This window comes from Vanessa tameamea, chromosome 12 (assembly GCF_037043105.1).
Source record: "Vanessa tameamea isolate UH-Manoa-2023 chromosome 12, ilVanTame1 primary haplotype, whole genome shotgun sequence".
Classification (NCBI taxonomy): Eukaryota; Metazoa; Arthropoda; class Insecta; order Lepidoptera; family Nymphalidae; genus Vanessa; species Vanessa tameamea.
In genome coordinates this window covers 3,479,010-3,496,115 of record NC_087320.1, presented here as the reverse complement: position 1 = coordinate 3,496,115, position 17,106 = coordinate 3,479,010, and the positions used below count along the sequence as shown (strand labels likewise).

At 30.0% G+C, this 17,106-nt stretch overlaps 3 protein-coding genes across 3 annotated transcripts; 2 read left to right on the top strand and 1 right to left on the bottom strand.

Annotated features, from left to right (window-relative positions):
• The first annotated feature begins 762 nt into the window (after window positions 1-762).
• Window positions 763-16,300, top strand: LOC113393103 (transmembrane protease serine 9-like). The gene is made up of 22 exons (XM_064216555.1): window positions 763-964; window positions 1,222-1,324; window positions 1,972-2,134; window positions 2,315-2,520; window positions 2,636-2,841; window positions 3,362-3,419; window positions 3,490-3,605; window positions 8,593-8,706; window positions 8,786-8,816; window positions 9,022-9,187; window positions 9,700-9,905; window positions 10,066-10,268; window positions 10,696-10,762; window positions 11,328-11,372; window positions 11,456-11,527; window positions 12,528-12,632; window positions 13,441-13,612; window positions 13,894-14,102; window positions 14,933-15,126; window positions 15,856-15,913; window positions 16,013-16,057; window positions 16,170-16,300. Exons 1-22 carry the CDS (start codon window positions 914-916, stop codon window positions 16,241-16,243), a joined length of 2,664 nt encoding a protein of 887 aa, XP_064072625.1. The 5' UTR covers window positions 763-913; the 3' UTR covers window positions 16,244-16,300.
• On the top strand, window positions 3,619-5,665 carry LOC113393136 (phenoloxidase-activating factor 3-like). Its single transcript, XM_026629865.2, has 5 exons — window positions 3,619-3,978; window positions 4,046-4,223; window positions 4,524-4,726; window positions 5,012-5,208; window positions 5,424-5,665. Exons 1-5 carry the CDS (start codon window positions 3,846-3,848, stop codon window positions 5,595-5,597), a joined length of 885 nt encoding a protein of 294 aa, XP_026485650.2. The 5' UTR covers window positions 3,619-3,845; the 3' UTR covers window positions 5,598-5,665.
• Window positions 5,756-8,192, bottom strand: LOC135193555 (acyl-CoA Delta-9 desaturase-like). The gene is made up of 6 exons (XM_064216536.1): window positions 7,720-8,192; window positions 7,484-7,614; window positions 6,924-7,129; window positions 6,454-6,639; window positions 6,138-6,333; window positions 5,756-6,025 (listed from the first exon to the last, which is right to left on the bottom strand). Exons 1-6 carry the CDS (start codon window positions 7,949-7,951, stop codon window positions 5,798-5,800), a joined length of 1,179 nt encoding a protein of 392 aa, XP_064072606.1. The 5' UTR covers window positions 7,952-8,192; the 3' UTR covers window positions 5,756-5,797.
• Window positions 16,301-17,106: the final 806 nt, after the last annotated feature.

The window sequence follows — 17,106 nt, the reverse complement described above, 5'->3', positions numbered from 1 at the left end:
CGTCCAGCCCGCACTTATTTTTATAGTACATGTCTCTTTTTTTTTAAATTAAGTAGTCGAAGGTGTCGTTAAAGCTGTTACTCGTATTAAACATGGTAATAAAATATTATCTTCCTTAAATTATTAGGGTAGGCGTTGTTTTTAAAGGTTAGCTTGTTTATAGGTATCCTAAATAAGTTTTAAGAATTGACCTTAATTTTTATCGCAATTTTAAAACTTGAGATATTTTTATGTTTTGAAATGATCACATTTTAAAATGTTTTAATTGGAGTACCTAATTTACCTTGTTCTTTATTATTCTTTCTTATATTAGTCCCCACTGTCGACAAGTTGGGACTTAGTTAACGGCTTAATGTATGTATTGAAAAATAACAAAAACATAAGATTTTACGCACACTTTCACAAATATGTAGTTGTTTTAATTGATACCATTGTCTGTTATTTGAATCGAAATACGAATCAACAAATCAAAAATGAACAATCCGTAAAATAAAATGATAACACTGATAATATACAGTTAAAATAAAAAAAAAACATAAGCAAAATTTGACTACTATAAAAAATTTTTTACTGATTGAATATAATATTATCTTTTATTTAATTAATTAAATTTTAATTAAATATTATTTTTCATTATAAATGTTCATCTTAATATTATGTCGAATCATCATTTATAACAGAGTTCAGGTCAAAAAGCTAGTTTGCGCACTAATAATAGAAGAAGGCTAAACCGCATAGTGATGTTGCGGGAGCAACGCACCCATTCCTGTTGCAGTCTCTTCGGATTTACTCGCACATCGCCTCAGGAATACTTATTGTATACCGTTCACGCATATAACCAAGCTAAAGATCACAATAATTATAACATAAGTTGAACAGATTTGTTTTACCCGTGAGTGTCACTTTGTTCAAAATGTTGAACATCAGTGCGGTGCTTCTTTTGTTCGCATGTTGTGGGACTATTGTAAGTTGAACGACTTTTTACATACAAATAAACTATACTAAGTGTTATTCAAATTATTTAAGATGTTTTTTTTTTCATGTTTCAATTAAATAATCGTTTTTTTTATATTAATAATAATAACAAAAACACTGAATACAAATCATAGAAAGGAAATTTACATAGATATCCAAATACATTTAATAAACAGCACAAGAATATGATGATTGAATGAATGTAATATTATAGCTGTTTTATTTTAATTTTACCTACTTTTTAAGGTTCATTGTAGGGATATTGGCGATTCTAAGGAAGAAAATATAACCATTTCTGATGTTCCTAACGGTGAAGATAAATTTGATAAGAACGATGGATGTAACTGTCGTAAGTACATATATTTAATAATAAATACAAGTTGTGATTTATAATAAAATAGTATAATATTTTAATATAAATTTTTATATTAAAATATTCATATATATTATGTATATTGTCGAATGAATGAAACATTTTGTTTGTTTATAATCTAAAATAATAAAAATAATATTATAGTCTGAATTGTTGTTTTTTAAGTAAAATATTTTAGTCTCCGAGGAGTATTTGATTCGTCCATACATACGTATATCTATATAAGAGTAGTAAAAAATAGCCTGCCATGTTTTCGCTGTCACGTTAAGAGCTTCCTCTCCTCTTGAGGAGAAGGCTTGGATCTTATTCAGCCAAGCTACTCCAATGCGGCTCGGTAGTCATATAATTATACTTATACGTGCAGGTTTCGTCACGATGTTTCACTTCGCCACCGAGGATGAAATGAAATGGGATGAATTATTGAACATGAATTAAGAATATGAATTAATATGTGTTTGTCCGAATGTGAACTTACAAACTTCGGTTAAGGTTTACGTTATCCAATCACTGGGCTATCTCTTCTCTTAGAAACTCTTATATACTTTTTCTATTATATATTATAAAACCTTTAATTATAATATAACTATTTAATGTTAGTTTAAAAATCATATTATCAATAATAGGTTGCGGTGAACGTAACGAAGCCTCTCGTATAGTCGGTGGTGTAGAGACTGCTGTAAACGAATTCCCTTGGGTGGCGAGATTGACGTATTTCAACAAGTTCTACTGTGGTGGTATGCTTATTAATGATAGATATGTCTTGACAGCAGCGCATTGCGTTAAAGGGTAAGAGTAGCACATAATTTAGATGTATTCTGTCGTTGTCCATAAAATCTTTTTCGAAAAAAAAATGATGATGACTTTAAAATTTTAGCTTCATTTTACAAGCACCATTTAAATTATTTAGAATAAATACATTGACGTGCCTTAATATTTACTAAATCGATGAGATCGATTTTTTGACAGATTAATGTGGTTCATGATAAAAGTAACGCTGGGAGAACATAACCGCTGCAATGAGACTCATAGACCCGAAACCCGTTTTGTCGTGAATGTAGTGGCCCATAACTTCACATATTTGACGTTTAGAGACGATATTGCTGTTCTAAAGTTGAATGAAAAAGTCCAAATATCTGATACGATAAAGCCTGTATGCCTTCCTCGCAGTGATGGTAAATATAAACAATCTATTATTACCTAACTTACTTTAATGAGAACCAATCAATCATAATTATAATATTCTAGATAATTTTATCTTAAGAGTAAACTGATATTTAAATATTTTAGATAACCAATACGAAGGAGTTAAAGCAATAGCCGTTGGGTGGGGTTCAGTTGGAGAGCAGAAGAATCACTCCTGCAATCTATTAGACGTAGAACTACCAGTTCTGAGCAATAAGGAATGTAGAAATACCAAGTATGAATCTGCCATGATTGCTGATGATATGCTCTGCGCTGGATACCCTAAAGAAGGAAAGCGGGATACTTGTCAGGTACAGTGCAATGCGAATCTTAACCGATGATTACAGGTTCTAATCCAGGCAAGGACCAATTAATTTTCATGTGCTTAATGTTTATAGTAATTAATTTCGTGCTCGGTGATGGAGAAAAGCCTCGTGAGGAAACCTGCATGGTTCGGATGTTAATTTGTCAAATGCTCCAATGCAGCGATGTATCCGCTAATCTGCATTGGAGCAGCAGATTTAAAAATTATCCAACTTAAACCTTTACCTCAAATAGAGGAGGAGGCTTTAGACCAGTATTTACAGGCTTAGCAATTAAAAAACTATTCAAGCAACCATATTTTCCATATATTTTTTCCAGTTTTCTCAGTTAGTTTTTATACTACTATTTCCTAAATGTAAAAGGAAAAAGGACTTTGGAAAAGTTATCTGATTATGTAATGTTTGAAATATAATACAAAAATGATGTTGATACTTTATACATTTTAAATACTTGAATAAACACAAAATACAAAACTTATAAATGTAACGGAGATATTTTTGTTTTTAGGGTGATAGTGGGGGACCCTTATCTGCAGAAAGAGGAGATAAGCGATATGAACTATTAGGTAAGAATATTAGAAATTAAAAAGAACATTAAAAAACATCCTTAATAATGTAACGTATTCTATATTGCAGGCGTTGTTTCATGGGGTATCGGTTGCGGAAGACAAGGCTATCCAGGCGTTTACACCAGAGTCACAAAATACTTGGACTGGATTAAAAATAACTCACGGAATGGCTGTTTTTGCTCTGCCTAATTTTTTTTTACTACTGTAATATTTTATATAATATACCCGTATTATTCTCATTGTAATAATTCAATAACGTCATTAACATTGAAGTTATCTAGACCCTAAATTAAAGAGCCCGCATATTTAATTGTGTTTTTTTCTACAACTAGGGGTAATATATTGACAATTGTACGTAAAAACGTTTCACATAAGGCCTATATATACATAAGTATATAGACTTATAGCTATTAGTTTAGCAAAATGTATATTTTAAATGTGTTCGTGTTTTCCTTTTTAACTCACGTGGTAAGCATTTCTAGCAAAAACCTTTTAGGTGATGGCGTCACCAATGTTTTAGGTTTTTATACCGGTTTGAGGAAGCTGTGTTTATGTCGTAAGTATTGATTTCAAAATATAGAAATAATATGATTACATTCCGTTCACGTTTTAAACTGTTCCAGGGTGTGGTATTACAAAAAATTATGCAAATCATTCAAAAAGTGGCCGATCGTTTAGTAATGATATTTATACTGGTTACGGAATGCCGTGGTTGGCGACTATTCACACAGGAACTACTACTATACGAGGGACTCTAATATCTGATAAACACGTAATCACTGCAGCTAATCCACTTTTCAGGTAATTGAAAAAAAAAAAATTATAAATAATCGTAAATTTAAATCAAAACATTTTTTTTATTCAGTAATCCAAGATTTTAATTATGTAATTGCATAAGCACTATCAATACTATCTTTCACATATATTTAAAAAATAAACGAGGGTGATTGAGATCTGTATAATATGATATAAATAAGTACATATATAATAATATAAACAGGATACACTTATTATAAATTATAATAAAGTAATAATGTGTATATGTTCCAATTGTTTGGAGGTAATTGTAATAAGTTATAATGTGTATCTTAATTTTTGCAGAAAATCGGCATCAGAAATAGTAGTAACATTAGGGTCACAGACGTGTAAGGAAGGAAGTCACGCACTGAATACGAGTGTAGAAGCAATTTTAATACATCCTAGTTATTCTGGTAGTGTAAGAAATAATGATATAGCGCTTTTGAGATTGAGGAATCCAATTAAGTTTAGTTCATTCATTTCTCCCATTTGTATGCCACTTTATGGTGAGTGTAGTATTTTTTAAACTTAATTTTTAATTATTATTTATACTTGACCAATTATACTTCGTAGTAAAATTGTTTTTAAAGAAGCTTGCACATTTCAGTTACATAATTTTTTGTTAATTAATTATTCCTTTGAAGTGCAAAACATTAACTCATAGAAATGAAATAAAGAGTTTTTTTTTGAATAATTTCATTTTGATATTTTAAAAATGTCTTTGAAATACGTGAAATTTTATGTTAATATTTTTTTTGTTAATAAGAAAACTACTGCGTTTGCTTTTTAAGATATTGGAAAATTGGACCAACTAGCATGGACTGCATCCAAGATAAAGAATAAATCTGATTTATGTTTAACTCGGGTTGTTACCTTACCAATATTGTCTTCACGAACTTGTAAGGGTAATACGTTATTCAATTCTTCTGTTACTTTATCTGATAAAGGCTGTCTTGGACCTTTGGGCACGAAGAGTATTTTATGTGAAGTAAGTAGCAAGGTTTTTCTTTCACTTAATGAAATTATAATAATTTTATTTAGACTCATAAAAAATCTTTACTTTGATTTACAACTACAAAATGAAACTATAATTGTATAAAACTGTCACTCATCTATTTTGACAGAGATCTTGTGTGGTATTTTTATGTTGCGCATATTTATTTATTTTCATTCACTAAAAGTTACTTTTATTATTACTTTAAGAATGACATTGGTGGACCGGTAATGACGCGTTGGGCGCCGACTTCTCCATTTCGATTGGCTGGGATCATTACAAACACCTCGTGTGAGGAGGAAGCGTCTCCACAATTTACTAGGACTGTGGATAATATGCTATGGATACATGAGAATATTCGTGACAACTGTCAATGTTTTTGAGTACCTATTTAAAGAATCAGGTGCATAAAGGAGATGTTATAAAGATTAAAAAATAAATTATAAAATATTTCTATAAATTTTATTAAAATATACATCTTAACTTTATTTTAACATTATTTTTACTTACTTACTATTTTATATAATTACGTAATATAATTTTAATGAGAGTAGAGGAAGAAAATATTAATTAGCTAGTATAATCAACCAGCAACAATTTTTCTCTTAAGTACATTTTGGTCAATAACATCATTTTCGTGGTACAACGGTAATCCTTTATCTTCTAAAATTGCATCGGGTGCTTCATATACGGCATTGTAGGATGGATTCAGGGGGTGCAGGATTCCGATAGCTGTAACTGCATTTCTATCTTTTTCATTCCCGAGTGCATAGTGGGTTCCATCTCCTGTTTTGATGATTCGTCTAGCCACCTGGAATCAGAAATTCATAAATAGACTTTGTTTTATTCGGTTTTTATGTAAACGTCTTTGGGATGGAAAGAATAGATGGAACTAATGGATAGATGAACAAAAATAGAATTACCATTTCTGGTGATGCCGTTTTTAGGTCGTAAGCCAATCCTAACTTTTCGAAAATTCTTATAAAATTTGCAGACTGATTGAAATGCATTGTCAGTTCAGCTGCTTTATAGTCCCAAGGGAAAGTGTGATGATAGTTGTGCCAGCCTTCACCAAGACTTATTAAAGAGACGAACCACGATTCGACAGGTTGTAATTTCCTGTAAAATATAATAGGAAAAGTGATATTTTATTATTTAAAATATTAAATATACTAATACTAATATATTTAGCATTATAAAACATTTTTATAAAATGGCAGGCCAATATTGTTTTCTTACTTGTCATATGGTCTTGTTCCATAAAGATGAGCTGCACTGTTGACTAGCCATGTTCCATTTAATTGAAATAAATAACGGAAGAAATAGCAAACTAGAAGAGAATTCTTAAATGATTCTCCCAAATAATAATACGGCAAGGCAACGGGAATTATTATAGCAAATACAAAATACAAATAGTAATAATACCTGAAACAAGAATCGATTTAAAATAGTTAACAAAACATTTAAATTTTCTTAGTATTAGTCACTCACCATATATGTTTTACTTAGCTATTCAATTAACTTATGAGCAATGACACAATTAATCATACGATTACTTTAAGAGAAATAACGAACAAAGTTTAGTCAGCATTAATGAAAGCAACTGCACTACACTTTCTTTTAGATGTTTAACGTGGATTTTACTTTAATTTAAATATAAAAGTTTACAATAATTTATATACGATTAAGTAAAATTATATTCAACGTACTTTTTTTGGAAAATTACCATCCAATCAGCTTCAAGATCTTTCATATCGATTCTTCGCCCTAGATCCTTAACATACGGATGTTTTTTGTACATCAACCAACCGATGTGACAAAAGAAAAATCCTCTTTTAGAGTTGTGCGGATCACCATCGGTATCCGAATAGCGATGATGCAGACGATGATCGCGGCACCAGATAAAAACGGAGTTCTGTAAAATGTGTCACATGTTTAGTTGTTATTTTCACTCGAAATGATTTTTCCTTGCATCTGCTACTACCTTGAGCATACTACACTCATCTTTATTTCAAAATTGTTGCAAGAGTCTGCAAGAGTTTTGCTTACTACCTAAATGGTATGGATTTAATAACTAATAATTAGTTAGCTAATTGAGAATGAAGGGTATACTAAATTCTGTTGTTAATTTTTTTGACTAAAGACGTGTGCTGAACATTGACATTCACCTTCAATGGATGAGCTTGAATGCGAGTGCGACTGAATGCGTTTGTTTAAGAGATTCCTAGTCACTAAATTCTTGATGACTGTATAAATTATAAATACATACCTGCCCAGCCATCGTTTGAAATATTAATAAAATGGCTTTCAGAAGCGGTGTTGCCTTAAATGATTTATGTGCAAATAGCCTATGAGCTCCTATTGTTACACCTTCCGTACTGATAAACATCAGGATTGCAGCTGGAAGCATAAATACACATTAATTAATTGTAAAAAATATTCACATAAATACTTTTGGAATAATTATTATATTATTTTACAAAAAAACCTTCAAATACTACTCACTCCATAAATACGTTGTAAATTTGATGCTTCCAGTAGCGAATAACCATAGACCCCACAAAGCCAAGGTATGTAAGAACATAAATCCAATAGCATTTTTCCACACTATTTTATGTTTATACGAATAATCAGTTCCAATTTTTTTTGTCATAATTATATTTTTGTTATCATTGATCTCAGACTCAGGTTTCATGCCACAGCTATCGGTCACTTCGTTATTATCGTTATGAGACATATTGATATATTACGATTGAATGCTCAGCTACAACTATAGATCACTCTCTTTTCGTGTCTTTATAAACGTTTTTAATTTTATTTGGTTGACACATGTGTCTTCATTTCATTGTTTTCTTGTAACATATTAAGCAATATAAACTTGAACTCTTAGTTTTGTATGTAAATTAAACATGACCTTTTGATACATTACTGTGTGAATAAGTACCCGAATGAAAATAAGGATTATTAGATTTCTTTTAATATAAATATTTATTTATAATTACGCAAATTACAACTTTTTATTTTCTTCATTAGATTTTTTAAAACTAGTTATCTGACTATCACGTGACCTGTGTTTGAAAGAAACTTCACTAATATGTGTGTAGCCTAATTAAAATATTCTTAATTTAAATACGACATCAAGTCATTAAAAGTTTCATAGTTCATTTGCAATTATAAAATGAGTCATCTACCATTTTATTATGTAAATAGGTTTTTTATAAAATATATTTCTAAATTAATCGTTGTTTTAAAAGTTGTATTTTCGACGAGCATAAAATTAATTACAAGATCAAATCAAATGCACAAGTGAATTTTCGATATCAATATCCACTTCTGTTTTAATTAAAAATTCTCGAATATTTCTTTTATTGCTAACGAAATCGTTCCGACGACGTTGATCGCCATGTTTTTCCTCTTACATCGAACCGAGATATTAAGAACACCTATAAAATGAAACGATTAATTATTTTACTTTGTTTTACGGTTGAAATTGTAAGTCGAAATTGAAATTATAAAAAGGTTTTTTTCCAAATTGGTTGAGGCTACCGATAATGTTTGTTTTTTTTTTTAGATTAATGGAAGCAAATCTAATCATTCTTGCGGTAAGATATTACGTTCCACTTTGTAATTTACACAACAATATATATATATATACAATTAAATACGCATTTAAATAAACTCAGTGGTCAATACTTTACCTATTAATATATTATGTTATTATTATTATCATCATATTACTGTATTATATTACTTATTTCAAATAAATTTATACAAAGTATATCTTTCAATAATATTTTTTTCTTGAAGAATGTGGGATAGCTGGAAAGAATCGCCGTATCGTAGGTGGAACGACAGTCCAGCCCCATCAATACCCTTGGCTAGTGGCCCTCATGTTGGGGTCGAAGCTACATTGCGGAGGAGCTATCATCACCGACCAGCACATATTAACTGCTGGGCACTGCATTACTTTTGGGTGAATCTAATGTTAATCAAATCTAATCAATTTATTTTTCTTGCAAAATAGGTCTTGTTGAAATTAGTTTTTAATCTGGTGTCGATTTAGCGAATTATTCAGTACATTTTAGTTTAAACATTGCTGAATGTTTTTTAATGTAATCGTATTACAATCTGCTAGAACAGAATCACCCAATAAATGGTGTAAGAAAAAGAAGAAATGTCATACTTGATACTTACCTAATGCTTTTGTAGCGAGTTGAATCTACATATTATTTTAATCTCAATCACATTAATTACATAATAATCTTACTCTAGCTATTATTATAAATGTAAATGTCACACCCATGTGGCAAGACGAATTCAAATAAATTTCTTATAGATTATGAATATTATTTAATATATTGTTTATTGTAATAATCAGCACTAGAAAATGCTAAATTTATGAGTTTATATGATTTATGAGTCTAAGCGATCATGTTACAGCTAGTTTATTTATGAAAATATGTTGATGTATTGGAATTTGCTTAGAGTTCACTATCGAGATCTATCAGCCCATATTGGAATGCACGACCGCCTAGGGTCCTCTCACTCCGTGATGCACTTTTCAAAAGGCGTCAAACACCCAAGTTTCACCTCGAATGCTGTACGAGATATCAATGACATCGCTGTGCTGACTCTAGAAAAGAAACTTAAGTTCTCTGACAAAGTTCGACCGATTTGCTTGCCAAGTGAAGGTAAAATTTCACATAGAAAATTATCTTAACAAGTATAAATAATAAAGATATTTATTCATGAATTATATATTTTTTCATTTATAATATAGGAAAGTTTTCGTTTCCATACTATATGTTTAATGACTAATTATAAAGTTATATAATAACAATTTAATTGTAGATATGACCTTTGGAGACCTTCCATTAACAGTCGCAGGATGGGGTAAAACGAGACAAGGTGCTCTGACCTCTTCACGATATTTACTGGAAACTAGAGTCAAATTAGTAATGAGCCACGTTTGTACAAAATCTTCTATATATAAGGACAACTTTGTCTCCGATTCTATGATGTGTGCTTATAGTCTTGGGAAGGATGCATGTCAGGTATAAATAAGTTATATGGTTAATAAAATTATAATTAATAAGTAAATATGAATAACAGTACCTAAGTGCTGTTGATTATCACTAAACTTTTTTATTTTGATTCAGTCACTCATTATGCAAAACGTCAAAAGTCAAAAGTTGCATTAGATGCAGCAAGTAATCGTATCGCTAAAATAGCATTCTAAATAACCATTAGGTATTTGAAAAAATGTTGAAATGGGTCTCAATTTGCTTTTATTTATTTTTAAGGTCTTCAATAAATTAAGAATAAGATAAAAATGAGTTTTAAATGTTAAGACAAGAAAAGTAAGCAATTATCTTTTATTTCAATGTTATTAGTTGTGTACTTTCTGTTTACAAATGATACGGAACCACGTATATGTACTTTATTTTTATTTTTGTGGCACAATATGTCTTATTTTTGCAGGGAGACAGTGGTGGACCAATATTTGCTACTCATTCTCGAACTCATCACAAAAAGTGGTACCAGGTTGGTAAGTGTATAAAGTTATTTTTATACCTTCTATTACAGTATCATTAAATAAAGTAGAGGGGTGTAGTCCCTATTTTTATAATTAAATACATTCCATATGAAATACAAGCAGTTTAACTGAAGTAAACTAAAAAAATCGGATAATATTACATATAATCTAATTTAGTAACATCATGGATCTGGTATAGGGTATAATGTAATTAATAAAATTCATCATTAACTTATTGACGATATTGAGAAGTGGATGGAACGCAGCAGCTATATTAAAAAAAAAAAAAAAAAGTGCAGTAATTCTTCTAAAACTGAGTCTGTCTCTGATTTTAAAATAACTAACACTTATGAGGTACTAAAACCAGAATAAACGTTGTTTTTAAATTTGTCACTCCGAATTGTAAGGATTTTTAGTAAAAAAAAAAATGATACCAGTCAATCTGTGAGCATATTAATAAGGACACGAAGGTACTTATCACATATTAATTATTAATTTTTACTAAACTTTTGAATAAAAGTAATGTTTGAATGAAAACGACAAAACAATTTAAAGCTTATCTTTTTCTTATTTATAGGAATTGTATCATGGGGCATAGATTGCGCTAAGCCTGATTACCCAGGTATGTATTATACTACTTTGATTTTCATTGTTTTAAATTCACAAAAATAATATTCTTAAATGAAAGAATATGTTTATTTGCAGGAGTTTACACAATCGTAGCAAAATACATTCCCTGGATTAAACAACAGACCGTGGGTGGACTCTCATGCAATTAAATATGCATTGATCTTCATAGTACATGAAATACATTTATCAACATTAAAAATAATAGATGCATGTTTATATGTTTTTTTAAGCAGATTAAACCACAAGGATAAAACAGTGTCTGTCCGTTTATTTTAAGATATAGTAAAAATAATGCAAACCGAATTTCTCTCACGGTGGCCAAACTTAAGAAATTGCTATCCAGAATATCTTCTGGATTTTAGTGCTCAATGTATGTGCAAATAAGTACAGGTGCATTATCTATTCTCTCATTCCCCGAGAGCCGATGGCTTTAGATATTTTGCAGGAAAAACTTATTGCTTGGGTCAACAGGTGATTTGAACATCGTGAATCTGTAACTAATAAGTAGCTTACATCCGGTTTAGTATGTCACTTATAGGTGCATGAAGACTAAAGAGAGTTTTCGAATTATTTCCATAACTGATAAAATATTTTCTTTTTATTTTATATTTTTATTAGTATTACATCGTAACAATAAAGCGATAAGAGAACTATTAAGATAACACATGTAACATAAATCGATTTCATACATTTCTCTTTCATATGTGAAATATGTTTAATGCAAAGTTAATAAGCTTGATGTGATTGATAAGAATTAATCTTTTATACGAAATTATCCATCGCTTTTCCGACTTTGATTTATGATCTCCATAATGTTTGATAACGAAGTTAAAGTCTTACTTAGGTGCCGTTCGATTTTTGATATTTTATAATGTTCGGCTTATTGACTGGCAGCGTTTTAATTGTTTTTGTATTTCAAAATTGCATCCGCCGATTATAGCCAAGCTTGAGACAAATTTACATATAAAATTCGTTGGTGACCGAAATTCAACCCGCTATCTTCGACTGGCTAACTGGATCTTATAATAATAACAATAGATGATTTTATTGTTAATTATAAATTTTATATCGCATCGTGCACCTTGTATTTACAAGGACATTAGCGTGAATAATTTCTATGGTTTAAAGTGAGCGAGACTTTTATTAGGTACTGATTCTATTCACTCGAGGACGCCGCGCAGTGTTGTCATTACGAGAAAAGTAAAGAATTCAAATGTGGCTAGTTATAATACTAATCATTTGTTGTATGGAGGTTTGCTATATATATATTTTTTTCATATTTTTATGTTTTATAATAACGTAAGTCTGAACTGTAAAGAAATTTAATTTCAGATATCAAAAGCAAAAGAAACATGTCGTAAGTGTTATTTTGCATACCTACCTAATCTCTATCTATATTATTTATTGCATTAATGAAGTATTTATTTTCGATTAAAAAACTTTTTTTTTTTTTATGGCATTGGTTGGCGGACGTGCATATGGGCCACCTGATGGTAAGTGGTCACCACCGCCCATAGACAAAGGCGCTGTAAGAAATATTAACCATTCCTTACATCACCTATGCGCCACCAACCTTGGGAACTAAGATGTTATATCTCTTGTGCCTGTGATTACACTGGCTCACTCACCCTTCTAACTGGAACACAACAATACAGAGTACTGTTATTTGGCGGTAGAATATATGATGAGTGGGTGGTACCTACCCAGACGGGCTTGCACAAAGCCCTACCACCAAGTAGATTAAAAATAATATAATTAACTTTTATTTCGTTAAAAATTTAATTTCTTAATTTAAATTTAAATTAAACTATGGTGATTTTGCGCTTATTTTAAACCGATTAATGCGTACTTAAGCAATATTTTATATAACATTTTAAATACATAATTACAATTTGAATATGAGGAAAATAATATTCTGTATGTACTTTCTAAATTTATAGATTAGTTTTTTTTATTTAAATGGTTTGTGTAAATACATATATTGATGTACCTATTTATCGTAGATGTAAAAAAAATAACCTTTATTTATTTTTATTGCTAATAAAATTATAACTATTTAGAATGTGGCAGACCTTCCGACGAGATCATATCAGTGAGGATAGTAGGTGGTCGTCGGGCAGAACCTCATTCATTTCCTTGGACTGTCGCCATTATGAAAATAGATAAGCTACACTGCGGAGGCGCTGTTATAACCGACAGGCATATACTTACAGCAGGGCACTGTTTTAAATGGTAACATTTAATTTAACAATCCTAATTGAGAATATTTAGTTATAAAGTGATTTTTTAACTAATCTATCGTTATGTTATATGACGATACTCAATATTTACCTCTTTTAAATCCATCCAATATATGTGTAGATATAAGAATCAATTGTCACGGCTATATTCTTAATTAATTTTATCACGAGTTATTATACATACATACTCGTTACTGCAATCGTAAATGGAATAAACGAATCAAATTGTTGTTTCTTTAAAGAAAATATTTATATTTTTTAAATTAATATAAGGGACGACGTAAAGTTACTGACAGTACTCATGGGTCTGGATAACTTAGAACATCTAGAGGATGTGGAAAAGAGGTCTATATTGAAAACGGTCATTCACAAAGACTTCACGACAACAGCAGTCAGAGATGAGAACGATATAGCAATAGCCACAATAAATAAGCCAGTAAAATTCAGCAAAACTATTATACCAATTTGTTTACCAGATTCGGGTAAGTTTTTTAAAAAAAGGTATGTTCCGTTTTTTTTTTGTGTTACGGGTAGATAACATCGATGATAGTTGATGTTAGTAATGATCATTCAGAAACAGCGAAATTTAAAGGTGTCAGATATTCTTCTTGAAGACTATATATCGCAGTTTCCAATCGAGTAGGAGAGAGTTATGACTCTCGCAAAAGTAGATAAAGAAACAGTTTAGTGTTAAGCACGTCCAGCGCCATTTAATACGATAAGTATTAAGTACTTGGGGCTAAATTAACGGAATACGAGCAAGGCACTGATGATTATAACTTATGAATATGAACCTCGAGAGTCGAAGGTTATCTTACGGTTATTGTTTGTTTTGTAAAAGAAATATAACCTTACATCATTTCGAAAGTAGCTTACCATTTTTTTTTGTTTGTCTCGTAGTTAGTAGTTTAGTTAGATAATTGATTAAATTATCTATGCATTGATGTATCTATGTATTGATGTATGTATATATTAAATAGGCATGTTGTGCGGAGGAATGAGGACCATGTTGTGAGGAAGGTCTTGAGCATAGATGTGGATGGATAAAGAGAAAGGGGACGACTAAAGAAACGATGGATGGATCGTGTGAAAGACGATATGGCTGGAAAGATGGTACTTGTGAAATAACGTCAGAGCAGTATGAAAGAAGAAGACATTCTGCGCACCCCAAATAAAATTGGGATAAGGGCAGGATGATGATGATGAGGATGATGACTTGATTGATGTATCTGATGTAATTGTTAATGGCTATGGCTAATTCTTCTTGGTATATAAAAATATAAACAATATGTTATTTTTTACAAATACCTAGGACAAGACTTCTCTGATAGAGTTGGTACGGTAGTAGGCTGGGGACGTCTAGGAGTAGATAAGTCTTCTTCAAAGGTTTTAATGAAGGCAAGTCTTCGCATACTCAATGACGAAGATTGCATGAATTCGAAACTGTCTACACATTTAAAGCCGACAATGATGTGCGCTTTCTCTAAAGGAAAGGACGGTTGTCAGGTAGGTATTTTAAAAATTGTCATGTATAATTATAAATCTTGATTACATAACTGTTATGATTATGCTGAAATATATTATAGTCTATGTTTTAAAGATGTATCAAATGTAGTTTTAAAAGACAAAGGCATATACTATATTATATATATTAATTTTTAATCAATATATATTAACTGATGGTAATTTTATGTACTGGAATTCGTAACGTTACTCTAATATAATTATCTATATGACGTAGTTCTGAGTTAGAAAAACTTAAGATATTTATTTGTTAATTCTGATTTCATTATACTTTTCTGAGCTTTATGTAAGTCCGTCTGGATACGATCACTCACTTATCATATCCTACCGACAAACAGCAATAATTGGTGCCTATTTTTGTGTTCCGGTTTGTAGGGTTAGTGAGGCAGTCTAAGTACCTACAGTATTAACATAAAATAACATCTTAGTTTCCAAGATGATTTTTTGATAATAAATTGGCAATGTAATGGATGACTTATATTTCCTGTAGTGAGGATGCTTATAAGCTTACTTATCATCAAAAGGCCTTTTTGCCAGTCAACCTACATATTCAATAAAGAAACACAAGAATGAATAACGGCTCGTTTATAGGTTTAGGCAAATTATGTGATGGTCTACAAACACTCTCTATTAAGATCATTTTACTAAATCATAAGATCCGACATCGTAACTTACAGAATGGTAATTTATTTCTGGTTTTTTATATCACAGGGTGATAGTGGCGGACCTCTAATAGTGTTCGAGGGTGATGGAAGATACGTCCAAGCAGGTATAATAAAACTTGTAATTTTTAAAGTATATATTTACATACACAATATGCCTTTAAATATATTAGAGTAATAATTGTAATGTTATTTAAAAATTTTAGGTGTCGTTTCATGGGGAATTGGTTGTGCAGATCCGAGATATCCAGGTTTGTAGAACCTTTAACATAAATTGTTATAATAATCAAGCACATAATATTATTTTTGTGTTCTATAATTAAAAAAAAACGACTTAACTACGTAAATGTTTTTGTTTTTTAGGAGTGTACACAAAAGTGAGCAATTACATCGATTGGATAAAAAGGCATACAGCAGATGGTAGCATATGCGATTAGACAATATATCATTATACATATATACTTAAAAAACTGAATAAAATGAAATTATATACATTTACCTCTTTCATTTATCTACCCGACTTTGAAAATTTATAACCATACAGTAAGGATTAAAAACTATAAAATAGTATCTAAATGCATTAGAAAGAAAATGTTTTACAAATTTTAAGAAATGTCTGAACCCTAAATATCATTATTAATGCAAATATTTATTAAAAAGTATCAAACACATGATGCGGATGTTGTTTAAGTTAAAAACTATCCTGGACTATATTTTCTCGTAATTTATAATTAAGTATATGGTAAGAAACGTTTAGACTTCAGATCAAAAGTAGTATCAATTTTAATTTTAGAAAACAAAACAAGGTAAATAGATTATATATATATGATGTTCTCAAACTATTAAAATGTATATAAAATTTACTAATGTCTATACTAATGGGTTGAAAATACATTAACTTAAGATTTGATAAGCACATACAATATCGTTTTGGATTTATAAAAATGATTATTACTAAAATATCATCATCACATACAAATTTTATTTATTTTATTTACGGGAAACACACAGCATAATATAATACACAAACATTTGATACCAAAATAAGTCTTATATAAGCCAACAAAGTTTCCACTGTTACATTAAAACATGGAGTAAATCTATTAGATAATTAAATAATAATTAATAGATAAAATCAAAGTATATAAAATTAGATAAAAATAATGTATTTTAAACTGTAACAAAACAAAACATAGAATATTGTAACTTAAATAGATTAACGTTAAAGATATTACTGTAAAGTTTAATATAATTGACACATGCTCTTACCAAAGCGATTTTTGGCATAGTTTGTTCTACA

Coding starts and splice junctions, on each gene's coding strand:
- LOC113393136 (XM_026629865.2), top strand. CDS start 3,846: ATGTATATTTTAAATGTGTTCGTGTTTTCCTTTTTAACTCACGTGGTA. Junction 4,727..5,011: donor CATTTGTATGCCACTTTATG/GTGAGTGTAGTA, acceptor TTGCTTTTTAAG/ATATTGGAAAATTGGACCAA. Junction 5,209..5,423: donor CGAAGAGTATTTTATGTGAA/GTAAGTAGCAAG, acceptor TATTACTTTAAG/AATGACATTGGTGGACCGGT.
- LOC113393103 (XM_064216555.1), top strand. CDS start 914: ATGTTGAACATCAGTGCGGTGCTTCTTTTGTTCGCATGTTGTGGGACT. Junction 2,521..2,635: donor ATGCCTTCCTCGCAGTGATG/GTAAATATAAAC, acceptor TAAATATTTTAG/ATAACCAATACGAAGGAGTT. Junction 9,188..9,699: donor GGGCACTGCATTACTTTTGG/GTGAATCTAATG, acceptor GAATTTGCTTAG/AGTTCACTATCGAGATCTAT.
- LOC135193555 (XM_064216536.1), bottom strand. CDS start 7,951: ATGTCTCATAACGATAATAACGAAGTGACCGATAGCTGTGGCATGAAA. Junction 7,615..7,719: donor ATTTACAACGTATTTATGGA/GTGAGTAGTATT, acceptor TTATGCTTCCAG/CTGCAATCCTGATGTTTATC. Junction 7,130..7,483: donor TTCAAACGATGGCTGGGCAG/GTATGTATTTAT, acceptor CACATTTTACAG/AACTCCGTTTTTATCTGGTG.